The sequence below is a fragment of the Chlamydotis macqueenii genome, chromosome Z (assembly GCF_036417535.1).
Source record: "Chlamydotis macqueenii isolate bChlMac1 chromosome Z, bChlMac1.mat, whole genome shotgun sequence".
NCBI lineage: Eukaryota > Metazoa > Chordata > Aves > Otidiformes > Otididae > Chlamydotis > Chlamydotis macqueenii.
Genome location: NC_141593.1, coordinates 50,663,897 through 50,683,315, shown reverse-complemented (window position 1 = coordinate 50,683,315; position 19,419 = coordinate 50,663,897). Strand labels below are relative to the sequence as shown.

The 19,419-nt window shown below is 43.3% G+C and overlaps 1 protein-coding gene across 2 annotated transcripts; it reads left to right on the top strand.

Annotated features, from left to right (window-relative positions):
• Positions 1-1,919: 1,919 nt before the first annotated feature.
• LPL (lipoprotein lipase) lies at positions 1,920-19,101 on the top strand. Of its 2 annotated transcripts, none has more exons than XM_086770709.1 (10): positions 1,920-2,053; positions 8,669-8,832; positions 8,964-9,143; positions 9,775-9,886; positions 11,735-11,968; positions 12,211-12,453; positions 13,559-13,679; positions 14,472-14,654; positions 15,793-15,897; positions 16,932-19,101. In XM_086770709.1, the coding sequence occupies exons 1-10, from the start codon at positions 1,990-1,992 to the stop codon at positions 16,975-16,977; spliced, it is 1,452 nt and encodes a 483-aa protein (XP_086626835.1). In that variant the 5' UTR covers positions 1,920-1,989; the 3' UTR covers positions 16,978-19,101. The 2 variants fall into 2 exon arrangements, with proteins under 2 accessions (XP_086626835.1, XP_086626833.1); XM_086770707.1 differs by having other exon boundaries at positions 1,925-2,053; positions 8,666-8,832.
• Positions 19,102-19,419: the final 318 nt, after the last annotated feature.

Below are 19,419 nucleotides of genomic sequence, written 5' to 3'. Positions count from 1 at the left end.
GGAAAGGAAGTGAAAGTCTGGTAACAGCCTGCCGACCAGCAGAGGTTGGTGGAGGCCAGTGGTCCCCCACAGAGGGCTGGCCTACTGATCCTAGCTGATCCTGCTAGCAGTTGAAACTACCCTAGTTGTCTTCCCACAGTCATATTGTAACATAAATTTTTGCTGCAGTAGGCCATAGATGTAGCTGTGCAAAATCCAGGAGTATTTATGTTCTGTTTTGCTCTGCCTGGGTTGGTAGCATTGACTGTCACAATCTCTGTTACAGCAGCTTGCTTTAAACTGTTTGTTCTTTTAGTTTGACAGGTGTTGCCTGTGGTTATTGGAATTTTCTAGGAAGGATGTCTGAACCTAGCTAGAGTCAAGCTGATTTCTAGGGGGGAAATCACACTATAGAGTTTCAAGTAAATTAGATCAAGAGAAAATGCATTGTTTAGTCCACACCTGGGGGAAAAAAAAGCATGAGAAAATTCTTGCTATTGTTTTGATGAGACCCTAGCTCTCAAACACTAGTCATAGGATATGCTTGATACTTAGCAAGCTGCAGTGCAAACTGTATTTTTCCCCCTCACACCATCACCATCCTCTGGTAAGGAAGGCTGGTCACTTTGCTTTACCCCCATCCTCCTCACCTCCTGTCCCTTGCCACACTGACCCCCAACCTCTCCCACCACCTCACCCACTGCATTAGCCCCACTCCCTGACCCTGCCGCTCCCATTGTCTCAGTTGGACGGTAAGTCTCAGCACGATCAGTTTGCACCCTCATTAAATTCTTCCAGTGCCTTTTGGATATAAATAGGGACTGGCGGTGGAGGAACTTCAAGTTGTGTCCTGAGGGAGATGTGTTCTCACTTCTAGATCTTACTGGTCTTTTAACGGAATCTAATGTTGCAAAGGTGACCCAGTTCTGCTACACTTGAGCAGAATAGCCTTACTAATATAGGAATAATATGAACCAGGTGTATTTTAGTCTCCTAAGGTGCCTAGTCTGAGAAGAATCAATTACCCTCAGAGTGAATCTCATTTGCTTCACGTTGCAAAACCCAGGGAGTCCTCATGCCCTTTAAGTGCCATAAGCATCTTTACGAAGCTGGGCCTTTGACAACACACTGCACAGTGAAATGAAAACTGGTCTTGTTATTAATTTAACATTTCTTTATTACATGTCCTTACGTAAGTCATCTTTCACCCAGTGGCCACCAATGCAAAGCTGCTTGCAAAACCATATTGCTGATAGGATGGCAGAGAGAGTTGAAAAGCTCAAAGAACCAACTCTGTGTTTCTCCAGCATACAGGTGCACTCTCCAGCAAAATTTACGCTCCAAACTTGTAACCCCCTTGAGCGCTGGCAAAACAAGGTTTTGGCACAGGTTTTTCAAGAGAACAGCAGAAGGCCCCTTGCAGGCAGCGAAACGGAGACGCACCGAGCCGTCGGCTCCTCGTACAGAAGCAGTGGCGAGGACGAAGGTCTGGTCTTGAGCTGGGCCAGATGCGGGTGGGAAGAGGAGGCCACGCCTGAGGGCTCAGAGCCGAAGGGTCTATGCATACTGACGGGGGCTGCCCGACCTCCCGGACCTCGGCCGTGCCGTCCCGGGAGCCACGGCCGTGCGTGCGCCGAGACACGGGCGGGCTCCACGCCGCTCCGGGGCCCGGCAGGGTCGCGGCGCCCCGCGGGAACGGCTCGCCCCCCCCCGTCCCTGGGGCAGCGCCGGCCCCGCCCCGCGGCGCGCGCCCAATGGGTGTGGGGGCTCGTTTGCATATTTGCATATTGGTGGGGACATAAAGGACCGGGGAGGGAGCGGTGGCTGGGTTTTTGTTCTTTGGTGGTGGTGTAGCTGCTCTCGGAGTGGTTCATTGCCAGCGCATCGGGTTTTTTTTTGCGCTACAATTTAAAAAAAAAACAAACAAACCAAACCAAACTTTTTTTTTCCTTATTTTTTCTGCACTGAAACTTTTCTGTCGCGGCAGAGCGCAGGGAGAGAGGAGGCGAGATGGGGAGGAAGGCGTTCCTGGCCGCCCTCTGCCTCTGCCTGCGCTGGGCGGCTGCTTTCGGCGGTGAGTCCGCGGGGTGGGGGGCGCGGGGCAGCTGCCGGCCATGCCTGCCGCGTTCGGCGGTGGGGGGGGGGGCGGTGTGTGTGGGAAATGTCGCTGGTGTGACAGAGGAGTTTGCAGCTTAGCTTTGCCACGCGCTCCCGAGGTGCGGGGGATGCTGCGGGACCGGGGTGACTTGGGAAGGCGCTGGAGAGCGATGCTGAGGGGACCGGCGCCCTGTTGGGCCGGAGCCGGTTCCCTGCCCGGAGCAGAGGCACGACCTGCCGGGCTGATAGCACGGGCTGTGGAGATGTGGGATGTGGGTTGTGGGGCTTTTTTTCCCCCTAGGAGCAAGGTGGGAGAAGGTGAACGGAGGGGTATGCTCTCCCAGAGTCTGTGTATACGTACATGGTTGTACTTGCACTGCACCTGTTGTACCTGCATTTTTGCATAGGCACCCTCCAGGCTAGAGAAACTGCAGCATGTGCGAAGGCTGACTACTAGATGTTCAACTAATGCTCTCTCGGTTAATCACAACGTGATTGCAGCTTTAAGGAGCAGAGAGACTAGTTTTAGGAGACCTCTACTCAAACATAGGCGAGCAGTTCCCTGTCACAGTCTTACTTTCTTAGACATTGTGTGTGCAAGATTAGTGTATCTTTAAAAGTCCACAGCCTTAGAAGAAATTGTGCCTGTAGCTCTTGGAGCTGTGATACTAAAATGTAGTGTGGAAACCGCTGCTTTTTTTTTTTTTTACTGTAGATGCTTTTGTTATTTCCTTTGTGTACACGGAAGCTGAAGGGAGGTATTCAAAAGTAAGAGGATGGGGTGCTAGGGCACAGCCAAAGGAATGTATTTGATAGATTCCTTGAATCCAATCTTGAGCCATCAGAGGCAATCAAAATCTGTTTTCATCACAGTATCCAAGTTTCATACAGTAAAATAACCATCTTCATAGAACAAACTTTTATCCGTGTAGGAGCTTATCTGCTACAGACATACTAATGATTACATTATTTCTTTTTAGGAACAAGGTGTATGAAAACAGGTTGTGTGATCATGCTAAAACTATCCAAACCTTCAGTCTTGCACACCACAATAAAAAGATGTTTTGAAGCCATGGAAAATACATGATCCAGCCCTCCATGAATCCAGAGTATTTAATAAACAACACAGAAAAAGATATTCTAGGTGAAGATAACATTGGTGTTCCAGGAAAAGATAAAAACATTACTAGGAATACATTCTGATCTCTATTTTTACCAGTGTAAATCCAGAGTCAGGAGTTACAGCAGATTTACACTCTTATGTGATGAGAGCTGCTGGCTTTTGCTGTGGCTGTGTTCAGGACAGACGTACCAAGGCAGCATGGCCTTTCCAGAAACAATGCTTTTTTGAGAAGGCGCAGAGGTGAGGCTGTCAGGCATCACAAGTGTACTGGAGAGTAGCATGAGCACTAGCACTCCTAAACGTTTCCTGCAATCTTTTCTGTGCAAGAAGTGCTAGCATGGTATGGCTTTCTCATGCATCCTTTCCTCCATATTACTGCAAAGTCTGACAGTGATTGCATTTTTATTGTCTTGGGCTAATTCCAGATATCCCAGAGGGACTGATGGATGGCAGGAGCTCTGCTGGACTGAGTTACCGGCCTCCCAGCTGCAGCAGAGTAAGGACCTACTTGCCAGGGAGTGCCATGGAGTGGGGCGACCACTTTTGCCTCACTTTGCCCTCGTTTTGCCAGCTGCAGGGCTTGATTTGGCGGGTTCCTGCTCAGCATCTGAACTTGGGTTCAGTTGCTCTTTCCATTGATTCTGCCTGGGATGCGAAAGAGAACATACTTTCAATGCTCTACCATTAAGAAAGACATAAAGAAACTTCAAGTTATAATTTCTTTTGCAGCAAAGTTAAACAGTAACCTGACTTATGGGGCAGGCTGCATGGGGTTGCTGCACGCAGTAGTCTGACTTCAGTTTATAGTGCAGATCAAATTAAAAGATAACAATTTCTGTGATATTACCCCTTTATTACAGCTGATAATGAGCTTGCTTCAGAACTCGTTTAGGAATTCAGTATGACTGATGGATGATCCTAAGGCTGGTTATCAGTTGGGGGGAAGAGTTATTCCAGTGAACTCCAGCTAGTTTTATAAATGTTTGATGTTATGTGCAGATATTTGCTGGTGTGCATGTCTGTGGGCTTGAGTTTACACAGTTGAGGAGTATAATTTCTAATTATATTTGCACCCAGCTAATAGTACTTCCATTTCTGTGTACATAACACTTGGAAGCTGTTGTTTGTCAAAGATTCCCTTTTTTAAAAACTACAGTTATGGGGCACTGATCCTGGCAAATGCATTGTTATCATATTTGGCATCCTGTATCTGATGTGGGCAGTTTAACTTTTGATTAATATTCCAGATACTGTTACTTCCTCAAAACTCGTGTTCTCCACCCAGCTGACCAGTGATAAACAGTTTTCTTCATCAAAATCAGTTGCCATGTTGCCTTGCGCTTCCTATGAATGAAACTGGAAGCTAAATTCTCTTGATTAGCGTGGAAACTTTTATTTGTACTATGTCAGAATGCTTGAAGTCAGTGGGATGCTTTCAAAATTGATAGGAGTTCCTAACTGAGTGGAGTTTCAAAAATTGCAAGTCCAAAGTTATCACAAAGTTTAAACAGGAAAATGAAACTACTGACCTTTCCCACTTTCTAAGCTTTTTAAAGCACTTTCTTCTGAGTTCTATGATATTCTCTATACCTTGATGTACAGGACAGCGTTTTTTAGGATATGAAAAGTGAGGTAATGTAAGTGGAGGTGTAAGAAAAAAACCAGAAAGTTTGCATGATAAAATGGAGTTTGGCAATGCAGCCTGTAGGCTGCTAGAAAAGCCAGCTCGGGTCTGAAATTGGTGGCTTAATTCTTAATTCTGCTCCCATTACCAGTCCCCTAAATAATCCCTTTGTGGGTCACCTTGTTAACTGTAAGCAGATAGCAGCGGCCAGAAAACTTTATTTTGTAAAAAGGGCTTGAATTTGCAACTGTGTGCCTGGAAGCTTTTGCAATACAGGGCATGTGTTTTTATACCTCTACTGAACTAAGCCTGGGAAAGTGTGACTTTTTTTTTTTTTAGCAAAAAGTATAGATTTGTGTTGTCTACACATTTTTACCTCCAGGTTTGCTTCTCTTCAAGGCCTTGTTTAGAAATGAACTTGCATTCTTGTCTCTAAAAACTACTTCAGTGTCTCAGTATGGATGCACATATATTTCTTTATATCTAATTTTTATATCTAGATTATGTAAAACCTGGTGCAAATTCAGGTGAATTTCTGTCCACTTTTCAGAAACATACTGAAGACTCCTCATTTCTGGGTTTTCCCTGGTCTAGTTAATTTGGCTTAAAACACATAATTAACCTGTGATGAGTGTGTACACTGAGTGTCTCTGCATTTCTTTGGCTTTTTGTAAGGCTGTGAGAATGAGACTCAACTGTTTGACTAGATCAGTTAGGACATGATTCAAGAAGAATTCTCACTTTAAATCTATGAGGAAAAGGTCTGTGACAAAGGTCTGTCAATGACAAAGTTTGGTTCTGAATCATTCTTTTAAGTAGACCAAGGTACTTTAAGGTACAGCAGTTAGAAGTGGGAAAGGCTAGTTTTCTGAAGTGATCTGCAGCAGAGAAGCTACAAAGCATTTTTAAAGGATGGTATATATAGATATCAATATGTGTGGTTAGTGCATACATACTATTACACACCACTGTATTGTATTTCTATAATTTAATCTGCAGAAGGTGGGAGGTGAGGTGGTGCTGCAGCATTTGTGCAGCACAACACGAGGTGCAGACAAGATATCTTATGCTCTGAGCCATATAGAATTTGCAAAACCAAACTCGGACAACTTTTAAGGATAGCACCTTAATGAGCACAAACCCCACCACACAGAGGGTATTTTGCCATGGGGAACTGAGCATGTGTGGACATTAGATAATGGGACACTTCTTGTGAAGTCTTCTGACTTTCTAATTCCTCATACAGCATAGCTAAATGAGCAGAGCAGCCTTCTGCCATTTCTGTAGCTCAGGGGCTGTTGCTTTGCAGCTGTTGCTTTCCTGGTGGTGCTTGCATCTCAGTGCTCTTATGCCCTTAAATCCAACCCAAAGATTTTTAGGCTGAAACACACAAATATTTGTGAAGCACTATCCACATTTTCAGTGGTAGGTGCCACTCAACTGCAGTCTCTGTAAGTCTGGTGCACCTTTTTTTATGGTGCACTTTGAATTGCAAATTTAGTTTATTACAAGCTTATTTCCAAAAGAGATGTGATCTGAACTTCTATGCAAATTCTAGCATGTGTTTGTCATTGATATCCTGTCTCGTGGTGTTTTCAGTTTAATTTAGGTATTGGGTGATTATCAGAGGTTTAATTTGGAAGGGAAATGATACCTAAGTATGAAAGGAAGCACTATTGACTAATGAGCAGGTGGACTGTTCTTGTTCACCTTCCTGTGCTGGACAGGAATACACATAATTGAAAAGTCCTTGCATTGTATGCCTTACAGTTGAAAGCTGTTCTTGGTCCTTTCAAGGTTCTACTGGTTCACTGCTGAGTGAAAAGTTATAGTTCATATTTAATCCATCTGCCTTTGGGACTTTTCTTTTTCTGGCTAAAAAGTAAATAGTCTAAGTCTGAAGATTCCAAAGAATATTTTTTTTTTCCCTGAAAGGGGTTCTGTACTTTATCAGTTGGTGAGAAAAGGAAGTCTTGAATGTGCAAAAACAAGACAGGGGCCACTTCTGAGAAAGATCAGCATTTGGTTAGTTTGGTAAATTTTGCTTTCAGTAGGTAAAGTCTTATATTCATCATTATGTGAGTACTTCTACTGGTTTGGAGAAAGGTGTTTTTCATAAACTTTATCCCTGCTTTAGGGAAAAGGAGGCAGGAAGGGGGCCCTCACTGTAATTATCCTGGATTAGCTAGCTAGCCAGCCTAGCGCAGTCAAGGTCAAAACCTAAAGCTGAGCCCTGCCTCTGTTCAGTAAACAGTTCTTGCGAACTTCCCTGCACGTGCCTTGCAGAAGTCGTGATGAGCTCAGGCAATGGTAAGCTGGTTGATTGTGGATGATGACAGTCTCGCCAAGCTTTGTTCATGAGCATTTGTTGCCAGCCTGTGTGCTGGTTTTACGCCTCATGCAAGAGGTTAGACCCTGATTTCTGTAGCCCTCAAAGCAGAGCAGGAACCTCCCAGATTTTATATACCTGCCTGAGGGCTGAGTGAGGTTGGGCATAGGTGAGTGCCTTGCTGAGTATGGTAGCTTGAATGAGAAGAGCAGAAAAAACAAGTTTTAATAAAAAATAAACAGTTCATTATTCATTGCCTCTGAGTGAGGCAGCACAATTTCATGGAGAAATACAAATTTACCATCTATCATAGAAGACCTCTTCTACAATGGGAAAAAGAGGGGGAGTGGAAATCTGCTTGTGTGTCTGGCATGAGGTCCTTACCGTGTCCCTTTGCATTCCCTACGGTGGCTTAGTAGGCAATGCACACATTCATTAATGTGTGCTCAGGAGTTTGTGAAAGCTTGGTGGTTGTGATGCCAGGATACACAACGCTGGGCAGGACAGAGTTGGCCTGAGTTCAGCTGCACTTGGAAAACAGGCAGTCAATATTTGCTAAATGCAAGTTGTCAAAGTGGGACTCAGTTTTCAAAAAGCATCACAGTCCACAGTTAATAACAGTGTCTGCTGGATATAGAGGTACTTAAGTCTTGAATCAACTGTAAAAAGAGAAGACAGTTAAGTTTCTTCCCAGATAAAGGAAGTAGTGAGCATGAAGCCTCAGTTCTCTGCCTTGGCAGAAACAAAAGGAAAACTTATGTTTTGAAGCTGGAGAGATCACTAAAAACTGATCCTTTCAGGCCATCACATGGCTTTGTTACCACCAGTTCATAATCTGCCCCCACCCCTGGATTCAAAATAGGTTCAAGTAGTGGAAGACTTTTCTGCAATGTCTTTTATCAGATGATCTGAAAAGATGCTGCTTTCAAAATACAGGCTTCTGCTTTGCTAGTTCAGTCTCCTTAATGGGTGCCTTATCTTCTCACCTGCTGTTTGTTGGTAAAAAGTTAAAACTAGCATTTTGTAAAACAGTGGCTTTGCAGCTTTTATTTTTAATGCATTGTGACTCCTGGGTGCTGTGAAGAGCCTTGTTAGATGGTGATTATTGATGAAGTGATGTGGAAGATGCACCACCAAAATATGTAGTAGTATGGTGGGAACCTGCTGCTTTCCTGCGTGTAACGTCTATGACTGTCCTGTGCAGTTTTCTGCACTGCTGTGGTAATTTGCGCATCCCCTAATAATGGGATGGGAAAAATACTTCTAAAAGGAATTCATACCTCTGTGACAGCTGTCTAGATTCTCACTGTTTTAGCAGGACCTTGGAGGGGGAGCGATTTTCACCCTTTGATTTCCTCTTTACATGGCCCTTGTTGTGCAAAAGGAGTGCTGTAGGAAATGGAAAACACATGTCCCATTTCTTGACTGTTCCTGACATCTCTCCAACATTGTACCTGTAACCTCTGAACTGTTGGTTGTAATACTCTGCTGTGTTTCCTGTGCTCTTGCATAGCAGAAGCTGAGACCAATTTTGAGGGAATTGAGAGCAAGTTTTCCTTACGGACACCTGCAGAGCCCGATGAAGATGTCTGCTACCTGGTTCCTGGGCAGGTGAACAGCCTGGCACAGTGCAACTTCAACCATACCAGTAAAACCTTTGTGGTGATCCATGGGTGGACGGTAAGAAGAAAAGGGAGGAATCTCTCTTTTAATCACACTCCTGATAAACTGTGCTAGATGCCTCAGCTGAGGTGTCTATGTGCCACAGATAATATTAAGAGTTCTCCTTCTTTTAATTAAACTCCTAACAGGTGACAGGAATGTATGAAAGTTGGGTCCCAAAGCTGGTGGATGCCCTGTACAAGAGAGAACCTGACTCAAATGTCATTGTAGTGGACTGGCTAATCCGAGCTCAGCAGCACTACCCAGTGTCTGCAGCGTACACTAAGCTAGTGGGAAAGGATGTTGCTATGTTCATTGACTGGATGGAGGTAAGACTTAGTCATATCTCTCACTGTACACAATGCCCTAGGAGACAAACCAGCAATGATGCAGCTGTGTTAATAATCTGTTGGGTAGATGGACTTAAGCTGTTGCAAACGGTACTTTTTCTGCAGTAGTGAAATCCTGGCTTTAATGTAATGGTTATTGCTTACACAAGGAGGCCTTTTATAGTGCATTCCAGAAACTTCATCTTGTGGTCTGTGGAGCCCTCTGGGTCCACAATATTTCTTAAAGCTCTGTGAGAGGTAGCTAGGAAAGACAGGTTCCTAATATATTATATAGCAGCTAGCCTTTGGGAAACAGAAGTCTGCCCTGCCTTTGGGAAATACATAGGTGATCTGGAAACTGGTGAGGAGTGAGTGGCTGAAAACCTTTGATATAATAAACAGCCCTGTGTTCTGTCTCTTGTTCTGTGTTCCTCTCTACGTTGAATTTTGCCTTAAGTTATTTAACTCTGGTGACCTAATATTGCACAAAATTATGTTAATTCTATTTAGTACTTCTTCCATTATTCATGGCTCAAAGAGAAATCTTAATGTTTACAAAATATTTTCCTTGGTGTCTTCTGATGTTTTCCTGTTTGACTTCAAACTTTAAACAAATCACTCTCTTCTGCAGGAGCAATTCAGTTATCCTCTCAACAATGTCCACTTGCTGGGATACAGTCTAGGTGCCCATGCTGCTGGAATTGCTGGGAGCCTGACCAAGAAGAAGGTGAACAGAATTACTGGTAAGAAAACAACCTGTGGTTGTAGAGTGGAGAGTCCTGTCTCTTCCATGCTGAAATATTGTTCCTCTGGAAAATCGCTAGAATAATTGTTGCTTGTTAGCAGTACTTAGGTTATGTGTTCATTCTTTATTGAAGGAGCAGGGCTGATATTTCTGTAGTAGAACTGGGAAAAAAAAAACAAGAAATGTGGTGAGAAGTTTTTATCTTGTGTGCAAGAAATGAGTGAGTAGGCAGGGGTTAACGAGCCATGAACAGAGACTAGTTGGTGGGGATTGGGACTGGCCAAATCTATGACTTGGAGAAGGTCATGGTACCTCTTGCAGCATGAGAACTTCAGCTGGTTGCCTTTGTACAGGCAGTCATCCCTTGCAACTGGTGGGAGCCATTCTAAAAGAAAGCAGGTAGATCCTCCTGCAGTGGATGTGGTACCTGCAGAGCTTTTTGCCATGGGATGCTGCAGGTGCCAGAAATTTATACAGACTCTAAGGGAGACTGGACAGACAATCAGAAGAGATCCACTGTGGGTTACTAAAAAATTAATCCAAACAGGCTTAAGGAATATTCTAGTTTGGAAGTAATACTGGGAGAATTTTAGGAGGAGGAAGGAAGTATCCATAGGCTTGTGCTGTTCCTATACATGCTTAGATGTCTGGTTAGGGTGATTCTTCGAGGCTGAGAAGTGTGCTAGACAAGACAGAGAGCATGCGGCTCGTTTACAGCCCAGCACCTGGAGAGCTGAGTCCCTAGGACTGATCTCTGTGACAAAGGAAGTGCCAACATCAGCAAATGAGGCCAAGAAAATCACTCGTGTGGTGTCTTTGCTGCTGAAAGAGCTGGCAGTGGCATTCAAATGGGAGCCTAGCTTTCTTCCTCCTGGCACCCTCCACACAGGCATGCTGGGGAGTGGGCTAGGCAGCAGCTGCCATCAGGAAAGGCTGACTCCTGAGGGGTGCCAGATGTAAAATAAGGAGGCCAAAGCAGTAGTCCCTCTACCTTTCTTTTCTCTCAGCTGCAGCTTTGTTGCTTTCACTGAGGCTGCCAAATCACTGAAATACCACTAGCCCCCTGTTTTGTCCCCACGGTTGCCTTCGGTGCCCACGCTGAAGCTTTCCCTGGGAAAGGGGCATCACCTTTGAGGACAGGGAACAATGTGATGTGGTCCCTGAAGTCCTCACAGCAGAGGGGAAGGCAGCTGAGAGTGGATGAGGCTAACCAGGGGTGTGCAACCCAGGTACCTGTCCCTAGCTGAGGGCTGCAGAAAAGACCTGTCCCTTCAGCCATCTCTCAAGTAGTTCTCAGGATTCAGGAGATAGTACTTGTTCACTGGCAAAATAGTTCTGGGTGGTTTTGATGTCAGCGTTGCTGCAGCTTGACAGTTTACCATAATAATCCCATTCCCCTTAGGCATGTAGACAGTGAAGCTCTTGTTTGTTTCCTATTTGTTCCCCTAGCAGGGAACTAGCAGCAAGACATTCTCCACGCTTCAGATAGAAATTTTACAATTCCTCTGTTTCTTGACAAGAGAGGAAGAGACTGAGAAAATATTTACTGGCTTGTTTCTTCCATCCACTGGAAATGCTACAGCTGTGAGGAAATATCTGGGGTTCTTTACATATGTTTACATACCCTTTATTTTTTTAAACAGGGACAGCATCTCAAGGTAGTATATCTGATTCTCCTGTATGCATGAATGCTACTTAAATGATCCTGCTGTAATGTCTGCAAGTGACACCAACATCATATGCAATACTCCAGCCCAATGTGGTAGCTGAGTTTGGCATTTGTTATCCCTGTCAGTGTCTTTGGCAGACAATAATCTCAGTTTTCCTTTGTGGTTTGCCCATAAAGGGCTGGATCCAGCTGGTCCAACCTTTGAGTATGCTGATGCCCTCACCCGCCTCTCCCCGGATGATGCTGACTTTGTGGATGTCCTACACACCTACACTCGAGGCTCTCCAGATCGCAGCATTGGGATCCAGAAGCCTGTGGGACACATCGATATTTATCCTAATGGTGGAGGCTTCCAGCCAGGTTGCAACCTGGGAGAAGCACTCCGTCTGATTGCTGAAAAAGGCTTTGCAGGTGAGGCTGCACTGAAACAAACTGTGTAACATCCAAAGGGAGGTCTTCAGTAGCCTGCAGGTTTCCTGCAAGCAAAGGCCTCTTTGAGAGGCACAGGAACTTGTTCTTTTAAGTGTTTTTAAAAGTTGCCCTCTAAAACCCAGATATGCCATAGTGGATTGTGCCTGTTGACAGCATTGCTTAGGGGTTTCTGTCATTGTATGCATGTGTGTATATATACTACATACTTTCTCTCTTTCAAGATGTGGATCAGCTGGTGAAATGCTCTCATGAACGATCCATCCACCTCTTCATTGACTCCCTCCTCTATGAGGAAAAGCCCAGCATGGCCTACCGCTGCAACACAAAGGAGGCCTTTGAGAAAGGTCTCTGCCTGAGCTGCCGGAAGAACCGCTGCAACAATTTGGGTTACAAAGTCAACAGGGTGAGAACAAAGAGAAACACCAAAATGTACTTGAAGACCCGTGCTCAGATGCCCTATAAAGGTGAGTCCTGCTTGCTTACTGGTGAGCAAGACTGGTACTTTTGCTCAGCTGCGTGTCAGGGTGGGTGCGTGCTGCAGATGACAGTACTGCTGTTTTGGTGCCTGTGGTGAGCAGGGGTGAAGCTTGACTGCAGTTTGCCATTAAGCACAAGCTAAAGTGCAGTCTCAAAAAAACTAGTGTCATCTTAATCAAGATGTGAAGATGGGGGATAGAATACAAAATGGCAAGTATTTTGTAGCAAGTTTCTAAGTAGCAAAGTTAAGATTTAGTCTGCAGCCTGATCACATGGAACAACTAAGTCTTCCAAATTTTTTCAATATTTTTCACTCAAATGAATTTTTCCTACTGCTGGGAAAATAATCAGCAGAGCTCAGCCTGATGAGTGACTTCTTTAAAGATGTGTGACAATGAGACTTGTGGCTTTGCCAGAGGAGCACCAGCTCTTGTTAAAATATCCCAGTGCTTCTTGATTCACATTGTCACCATGGTAGGTTTGAGAAGGACATTGCCAGAAAGAACTGGAAGGCTTTCAGCTAGGGAAGTAGCTTCGGAGTTGGATTTTACTACTTTTTTTTTTTCCCCTCCTTGCTTTGGCTGTGTCACATGGTATGCTCATTGTGTGACAGACCAGCAATCAGAGGGTGCATTCCTGCAGTGTTAGAACAGCTGCAAGACTAGTGTTTTGTTGGCATTTGCTGCTTAATCTGCAGTGTCAGTGGGCTGAATTTTTTATCATCAGACTCCTATGAGGAGGGCACAGCTCACTTGTTTCAAGTCAAGGATGGCAAATCTTACACGTCTGTAACAGGCTTGAAGGTGATACTGCACACTTTGGTGACAGTTGGCTTAAATGCAGAGTTTAGTAGCAAGAACTGCAACGATGTTTTTTAATCGTGATTCCCTTGCATCCTAACCTTTACATCCTTACAAAAATAGTTTCCTGGATACCTGCAGGGAACTAAACTCCTGACTCTAGTGATGTTGGTGTATTCCAGCCTATGATTTGTATGGGGGTTTTTCAATAGTTCTGTCACCAGTGGTCTCTTTGAGGGTTTATTTATTTATTTATTTTTCCCCCTCCTAATGGCCTTTTCTGTTCTTCCAGTCTTTCATTACCAGGTCAAGATCCATTTCTTTGGAAAGACTAATATGACCAAGACAAACCAACCATTCCTGATTTCTCTCTATGGCACTCTAGATGAGAGTGAGAACATTGCTTTCACACTGTGAGTAGCTGCAGAAACAACTGCAATGTACTGTTGAGTCTACCTAATCTGTTAAAGCCCCAGCTGAAAAAGTTGTTCTAACTCCAGCTAACAGAAATCTTACAGGGTCCCAGAATCTGCTCTTGTCCTTGATCCAAGCGGACTCATCCACTGCTGAAACTAATGATCTAAGCTCTATAGGAGCTGTTCTTGATAGGAGATCTGAAATACAGGAGTGTGAAGTCTGATCTGTGGCTCAGCCTAATAAGGATTTTTCTGGTGTGGCAGGCTTCTTGCTTTCTTTCAGTATCTTTATGCCATATTCCAGCTGTGTTAAAGCTCCTTAAAAGCAGACTGCAATCTGGACTTAATTGTCTGATGGATCTGAAGGCCTCAGTGCAGAAGCTGAGGGAGATTTGCTTCCACACCTCTGCAAATAAGCAGAAGTCTGTGCTTACATCCCTGCACCTGGGCTGGCAGGGAATGGGACTAGAAAGCAACAAAGTCTGTTTTCTACTCTAAGGAACCTAAACTGTGCCTGGCTGGTCTTCTCTGAGAGCCACCAGCACTGGAGAAGACACCATTTGCCTGGCCTTCTGTCCCAGGGTTTTACCAGCCTTGCTGCAGGAAGCTTTTCCTTGTGCCTCTACAAAAGCTTGAGGTGTTTTTTCCTTATTCTATCAGAACTATGGAGAAGGTTGCTTTCTTCTTCTCTAGAGTACATAAAGTCCTGGTTTTGTATTTCCCCTTAATTTTCTTTACCTATCCAACAGTTTCTTTTTGTTTTCTTTTCCCTTATTCCCCTCCCCACAGTCCTGAAGTCTCCTCAAACAAGACCTTCTCCTTCCTGATTTACACAGAAGTAGACATTGGTGACCTTCTTATGGTAAAGCTGCAGTGGGAGAAGGACACCTTCTTCAGCTGGTCAGACTGGTGGACTCCGTTTACATTCAACATCCAGAGGGTCAGAGTGAAGTCAGGAGAAACTCAAAAAAAGTAATTGGTTTTGGTTGTTATAATCTGTATTAGTTTTAATTGACAGTGTTTCCTGATTGCTGGTATCTTGCAGGGCAGGAGGAAACACAGAAAGCCGTTACAAATGGGTGCAGCACTGATAATCAGGGCTCCAGTGGCACCAAACCATCACTTGTCAGCCAGGTTGAGTTGTTTGCTTCCACTGAGATCTGTAGTTTTACTCCCACATGATTTATTTGCGTACCAGTCTCATGTGCCTCAGGTTAGTTACAATATGCAGGAGAGGATCTCCGTGAACCACAATCTCTGACTGTATTTGCAGTTCCTCTCCTCTCTTGATGGATGGTTGCACAGGTTTTCTTGCAAACCTCTGCTTAGAAGGAGATTCCAAAAGTGTGTTTGCACAAGAAATCATTGCTTTGTTAAGCTGGATTTTCTTATGAGTTGGGAATACTTGCATGGTGGATGAAAAATGAAACACATGACTGTTGCAGGATGTTGCTAGTGCATGAATGTTAAAACAGCAAGGTCTGAACAGAACTACTTTGACCTGAAACTTTGGAAGTACTCATATCGACTGGACATGAGATCTATTAGCAGAAAATGGACCCGGGACAGAGTATGCATGTCTTACGTACAGTATTGTGAATATGTTCCTCCTTTGAATAAACAAGGCAGTCACTTTATCAAAGAACAGTTATCAGAGCTGAACAAATATAGGGGTGGGGAAAGTACTGATAAATTGAAAAGCAACTGCTCAGGTTTGCTGGAATTGGCAACCTACTTCGTAAACATTTGTGGGAGTAAGGCTTTCTTCCAAGATCATTCACCTGACAAAAAAGTCACATAAGGACTAGTGCACATAAAGATCTAAGACTTTGAGATAGAGCTTCTGCTTTCTTAGCCACAGGAAGATTTTATGCAAAGGACCAGCAAAAGTTATGGCTACAGTTTGAGGTCCATGTATTTACCAGTTTTTCTTGCACAACATTTCTTTTATCACAGAATTCTCTTTTAAAAATAATTTTCTCACAGGCTTGTAAAATAGTAGTGCCCCACATCACAAAGTATAAAGACTGCTTCCAAGCACCAGTCCAGTTCCTGTGGTTAAAAAATATGTATGGCTCAGTCACGTGATTGTCCGATATTTATTCCACAGAGTGGTGTTCTGTTCTCGAGAAGGCACCTCGCGTCTCAGTAAGGGAGAAGAGGCAGCAATATTTGTGAAATGCTTGGAGCAGCCTGTCAACCGGAAGAGAGGAGGGTATGAGTGATCGCTGTTGTTTTGGGGTTGGGGGGAAACTTGAGTGGTAGTGGGGAGGATCTAATAAAACCTCATGATTTAGTTGACTTGTGTGCTAATCTTCTCAAGACTTCTGAAGCATCACAACTCAGACTAACCTGGGGTTTGCTTATGGCAGCTTTGGCAGCTTAAAAACCCCTAATTTGGTTCTTGGTAACTACCTCCTCATGGGATTGTTAGAATACTTGAAAAGCAAGTACAAGTCAGAGCCTCTCACATTCACACAGTGGCCACATCTAAATGACTGTTAAAGAGGGTTTACAGACAAGGCACTCACATAAAGAGGAAAGCATGCCTCTATCTAAAAATGCCCTGCATTTTACCCTTAACTGAAGAACATCCAAACATCCCTACTGAGTCAGTCCAGAGCTCTCCCTGCTCACTGTCCAACAGCAGATTCTGGCTGGTACAGAAGCTCAGCAGGCATATGCAGGTGCTCTCCCTGGCACACTGCTTTCTACTGGCAACTGCTGGATGAGTGACTTCCTGAGATTGGCATCTCTGATTTGGATGTCTTTGTGTCTAATAGCCCTTGGTGCACTTCAGTTTTTTGATCAACAATTTCTCTGACCCAGAGTAAACTTTCAGATGCAGGGCCAGATTTATTTGGACTTTATCCACCAAATGTTTGAGCTAGAGAAGTGGTTATATTTATGTTAGTGCAATTGCTGTGTGTGAAAGGTCTCATGGGGACACTTCTAGACTGAAATCTCGTTCTGCATAAAAAGGCACGTGTGCTGACCTTCACTCCAGGGCCATGACCTAGGAAGGCCTTGAGAGCTCTGTGTGTGTATTTGACATGTGTAAAATCAAGCAGCAGTCAGGAAAAGCCCAAGTACATAATTTATTTTCCTGTTAAGTAGTATTTTTTTAATCTAAGTCTTAAAAATAAGACTAAATAGAACAAGTATCTTACATCTCTTACAGATAAGGTGAAGAGGAAGATGTCTGATTTTGGTTTTTTTTGTTTTGTTTTTTTTTTTTTCCCCTTACAGTGCCAAGAAAGCCTCTAAAGAAAATTCTGCTCATGAGTCTGCTTAAGTGACAAGAAGATTTTTCCACACTGGGGGGAGGAGGAGAAGAATCTGTTCATCCCTGTGGACTGGATGTTCAGAACCAAATACATAGAAATATTTATCTGCTGCTGGCTTTTGCCTGCTATTCCTAGCTATCTTAGGAGACTTCTCGTAAGGAAGTCTCAGCATACAAAGTTACTAACCATAAAGCTAGATTATCCAAATAGTTAAAAAGAAAAAGAAACCCACAAAACAACTTGCCAAAGGCTTGAGTGCTGGGAAGGAATAAGTAATTTTGCTTAATCATGGTGCCTTGTGACAAAGTTTCTTGACATCAAATCCTTTATTGCAGTATTCTAGTATTTATTGAAAAGAAGCAAAGCCCTGTACTTGACTTTTCTTTCTTTTCAGGGGTCTTCTGAAACTGGACATGCTTTTTTTCTTTTTCTGGCTTGGCTAACTGAATTTTCAGACAGTTCAGTGGCTAGAGTTTGTTGTCTTCAAGTGTGTATTTAGCAAATTAGTAGGTTTCTTATGTGAAAAAACACCTTTGTGTGTGTTACTAGAAGGTGCCAGGGACTGAATTAATATGGGGATGAATTTCTAGTTTTTGGTTATGAATGTGTTTTTACTGGGGGTAGATGCCAGTGCTGCTTAGTGATAAGTATGATCTGTTAAGCTATAGACTTCTACACAGCTTACTCTGGAATAAATAGCAGATATAGGAGAAGACAGCAATACCAGTGTCCTATGCAGACTTTCAACTTTTCATCTGTGCTTTCATTCCTTGAAAATGAACTAGCATTCTCCAACACTGTGTGAATAAGGAACTGCAAAAGAATTGAGCTACCAGAAAGTGCAGGAAACAGATTTCTCCCCCTTCCTCGTCCCCCACCACTTGCTTGTATCCCATATGCAAAAACTGTGACAGTTTCTCTGCTCTTTGACACCAAATGTCAGTCATGCAGCTGAGTGGCTGCTGTATGCAGTCTTCAGTGCAAGTGAAACCACTTGACAGGTGACAAGTATGCTCACGCTTCCCTGTACTGGAAATGTGGCTGCCAGTGACCCACCTTGGTGTGTTGCTTGGGTGTGATACAGTGCTGGATCCTAGGACCTGCTTGGTTTTCTGAAGCGAAATGGAATTCAGCAAGGAGCAGGAGCTGTGACAGTTAAAAGGAGCCTGATTGTGTGATGCACAAGAATGAATGCTCTGAAAAACACTGGAATTAGACATGCTAAAAGCTGCCAAAAACAGATATATTGAAGGCATTTTTCTTCCCATTTTAAGTAATGCATAATTTTTCTAGTGCTCTGAAATGCTCAATAGCCCTCTTCTGGCTTTATAGACAATAAACAAAATGCGGAGGAGGCAGAAGGACTTGAAGTGTAATGTGAGCTATTGATGCTGGTTTTTGTAGTCTTTTCCCGCATGTGCAAGACAATGCGGAGGTGGTGATTTCTCCAATATCGTCTCATCTTGTAAGCAAAACCAACATGTATGGATTTATGTGCAGAGTTTGTTTTTTCCAGCTGTGGCTGCTAGTATATTTGGGGATAAAAGTCTTAAACAGTGCAATATGTTGGAATATTAATAACTCTGAAATTGCTCACATTTGATTTCCTAACCCTTAAACTACAGCAGAGATGTGATGAGTCACTGAGGATGGGGTTGAGTATTGAGCCACTGCATTTGAGACCTCTAAAAATAAATATAATGATTTATTCCCTATAGACTTCACATTTTGTTGCAATTTTCTCATAAGAGCTAAGTTTTTTGGAAATAAAGTGTCTGAACAGGTGTGCTCTTAATACAGGGTTGAATACAAACATACAGAACTTGGATACAAAGTAGTGAAGGTTCTTGTACATGAGGACACATGATTTAGCTTTGGATGTTATTTATTAGCTGTAAATAAGATATATTTATGTGTGTAAAGGTAGTTTGTATATATTGCTGAAGTTGCTGACAGTCTCTACATTAATACAATTGTGTAGTATTAATCCTGTATATAGCTTTCAGAGATTTTTATCAACAAAGCATTTACACTGCATTATTTCCTATGTGGTTAATACATTTTTTTAAAAGAAAGCTCCTCAGTTTTGTACCGAATGGAAATCTATGGTTTTAATAAAATTCTCAACCTGATGTTAAAGCTACTAGTTTCCTTTTGATGAAACAATTTGGTGTATATCTTTTATGTGAAGGCCACGGCCTTTTACTTGGATTCTGGGGTGAAAAAATGGTGTAAGATTTTTTTAAAGCAATGTATGATTTATTTTTTTTTTTTTCCCCTCATTTCCTTTCGGGAAACACAAAGATCATGGAATTACTATGTGCCAGCAAGTATCCACATCATAAGAGAAGTAGCCGGTCACTTGCAGTTTCTGGTTTTTGAGTTTCATACCTCTTGAAGAACAGCCCTTGCTTTGAAAGGCTCAGTACCTATTTTGACAAATGTCAGAA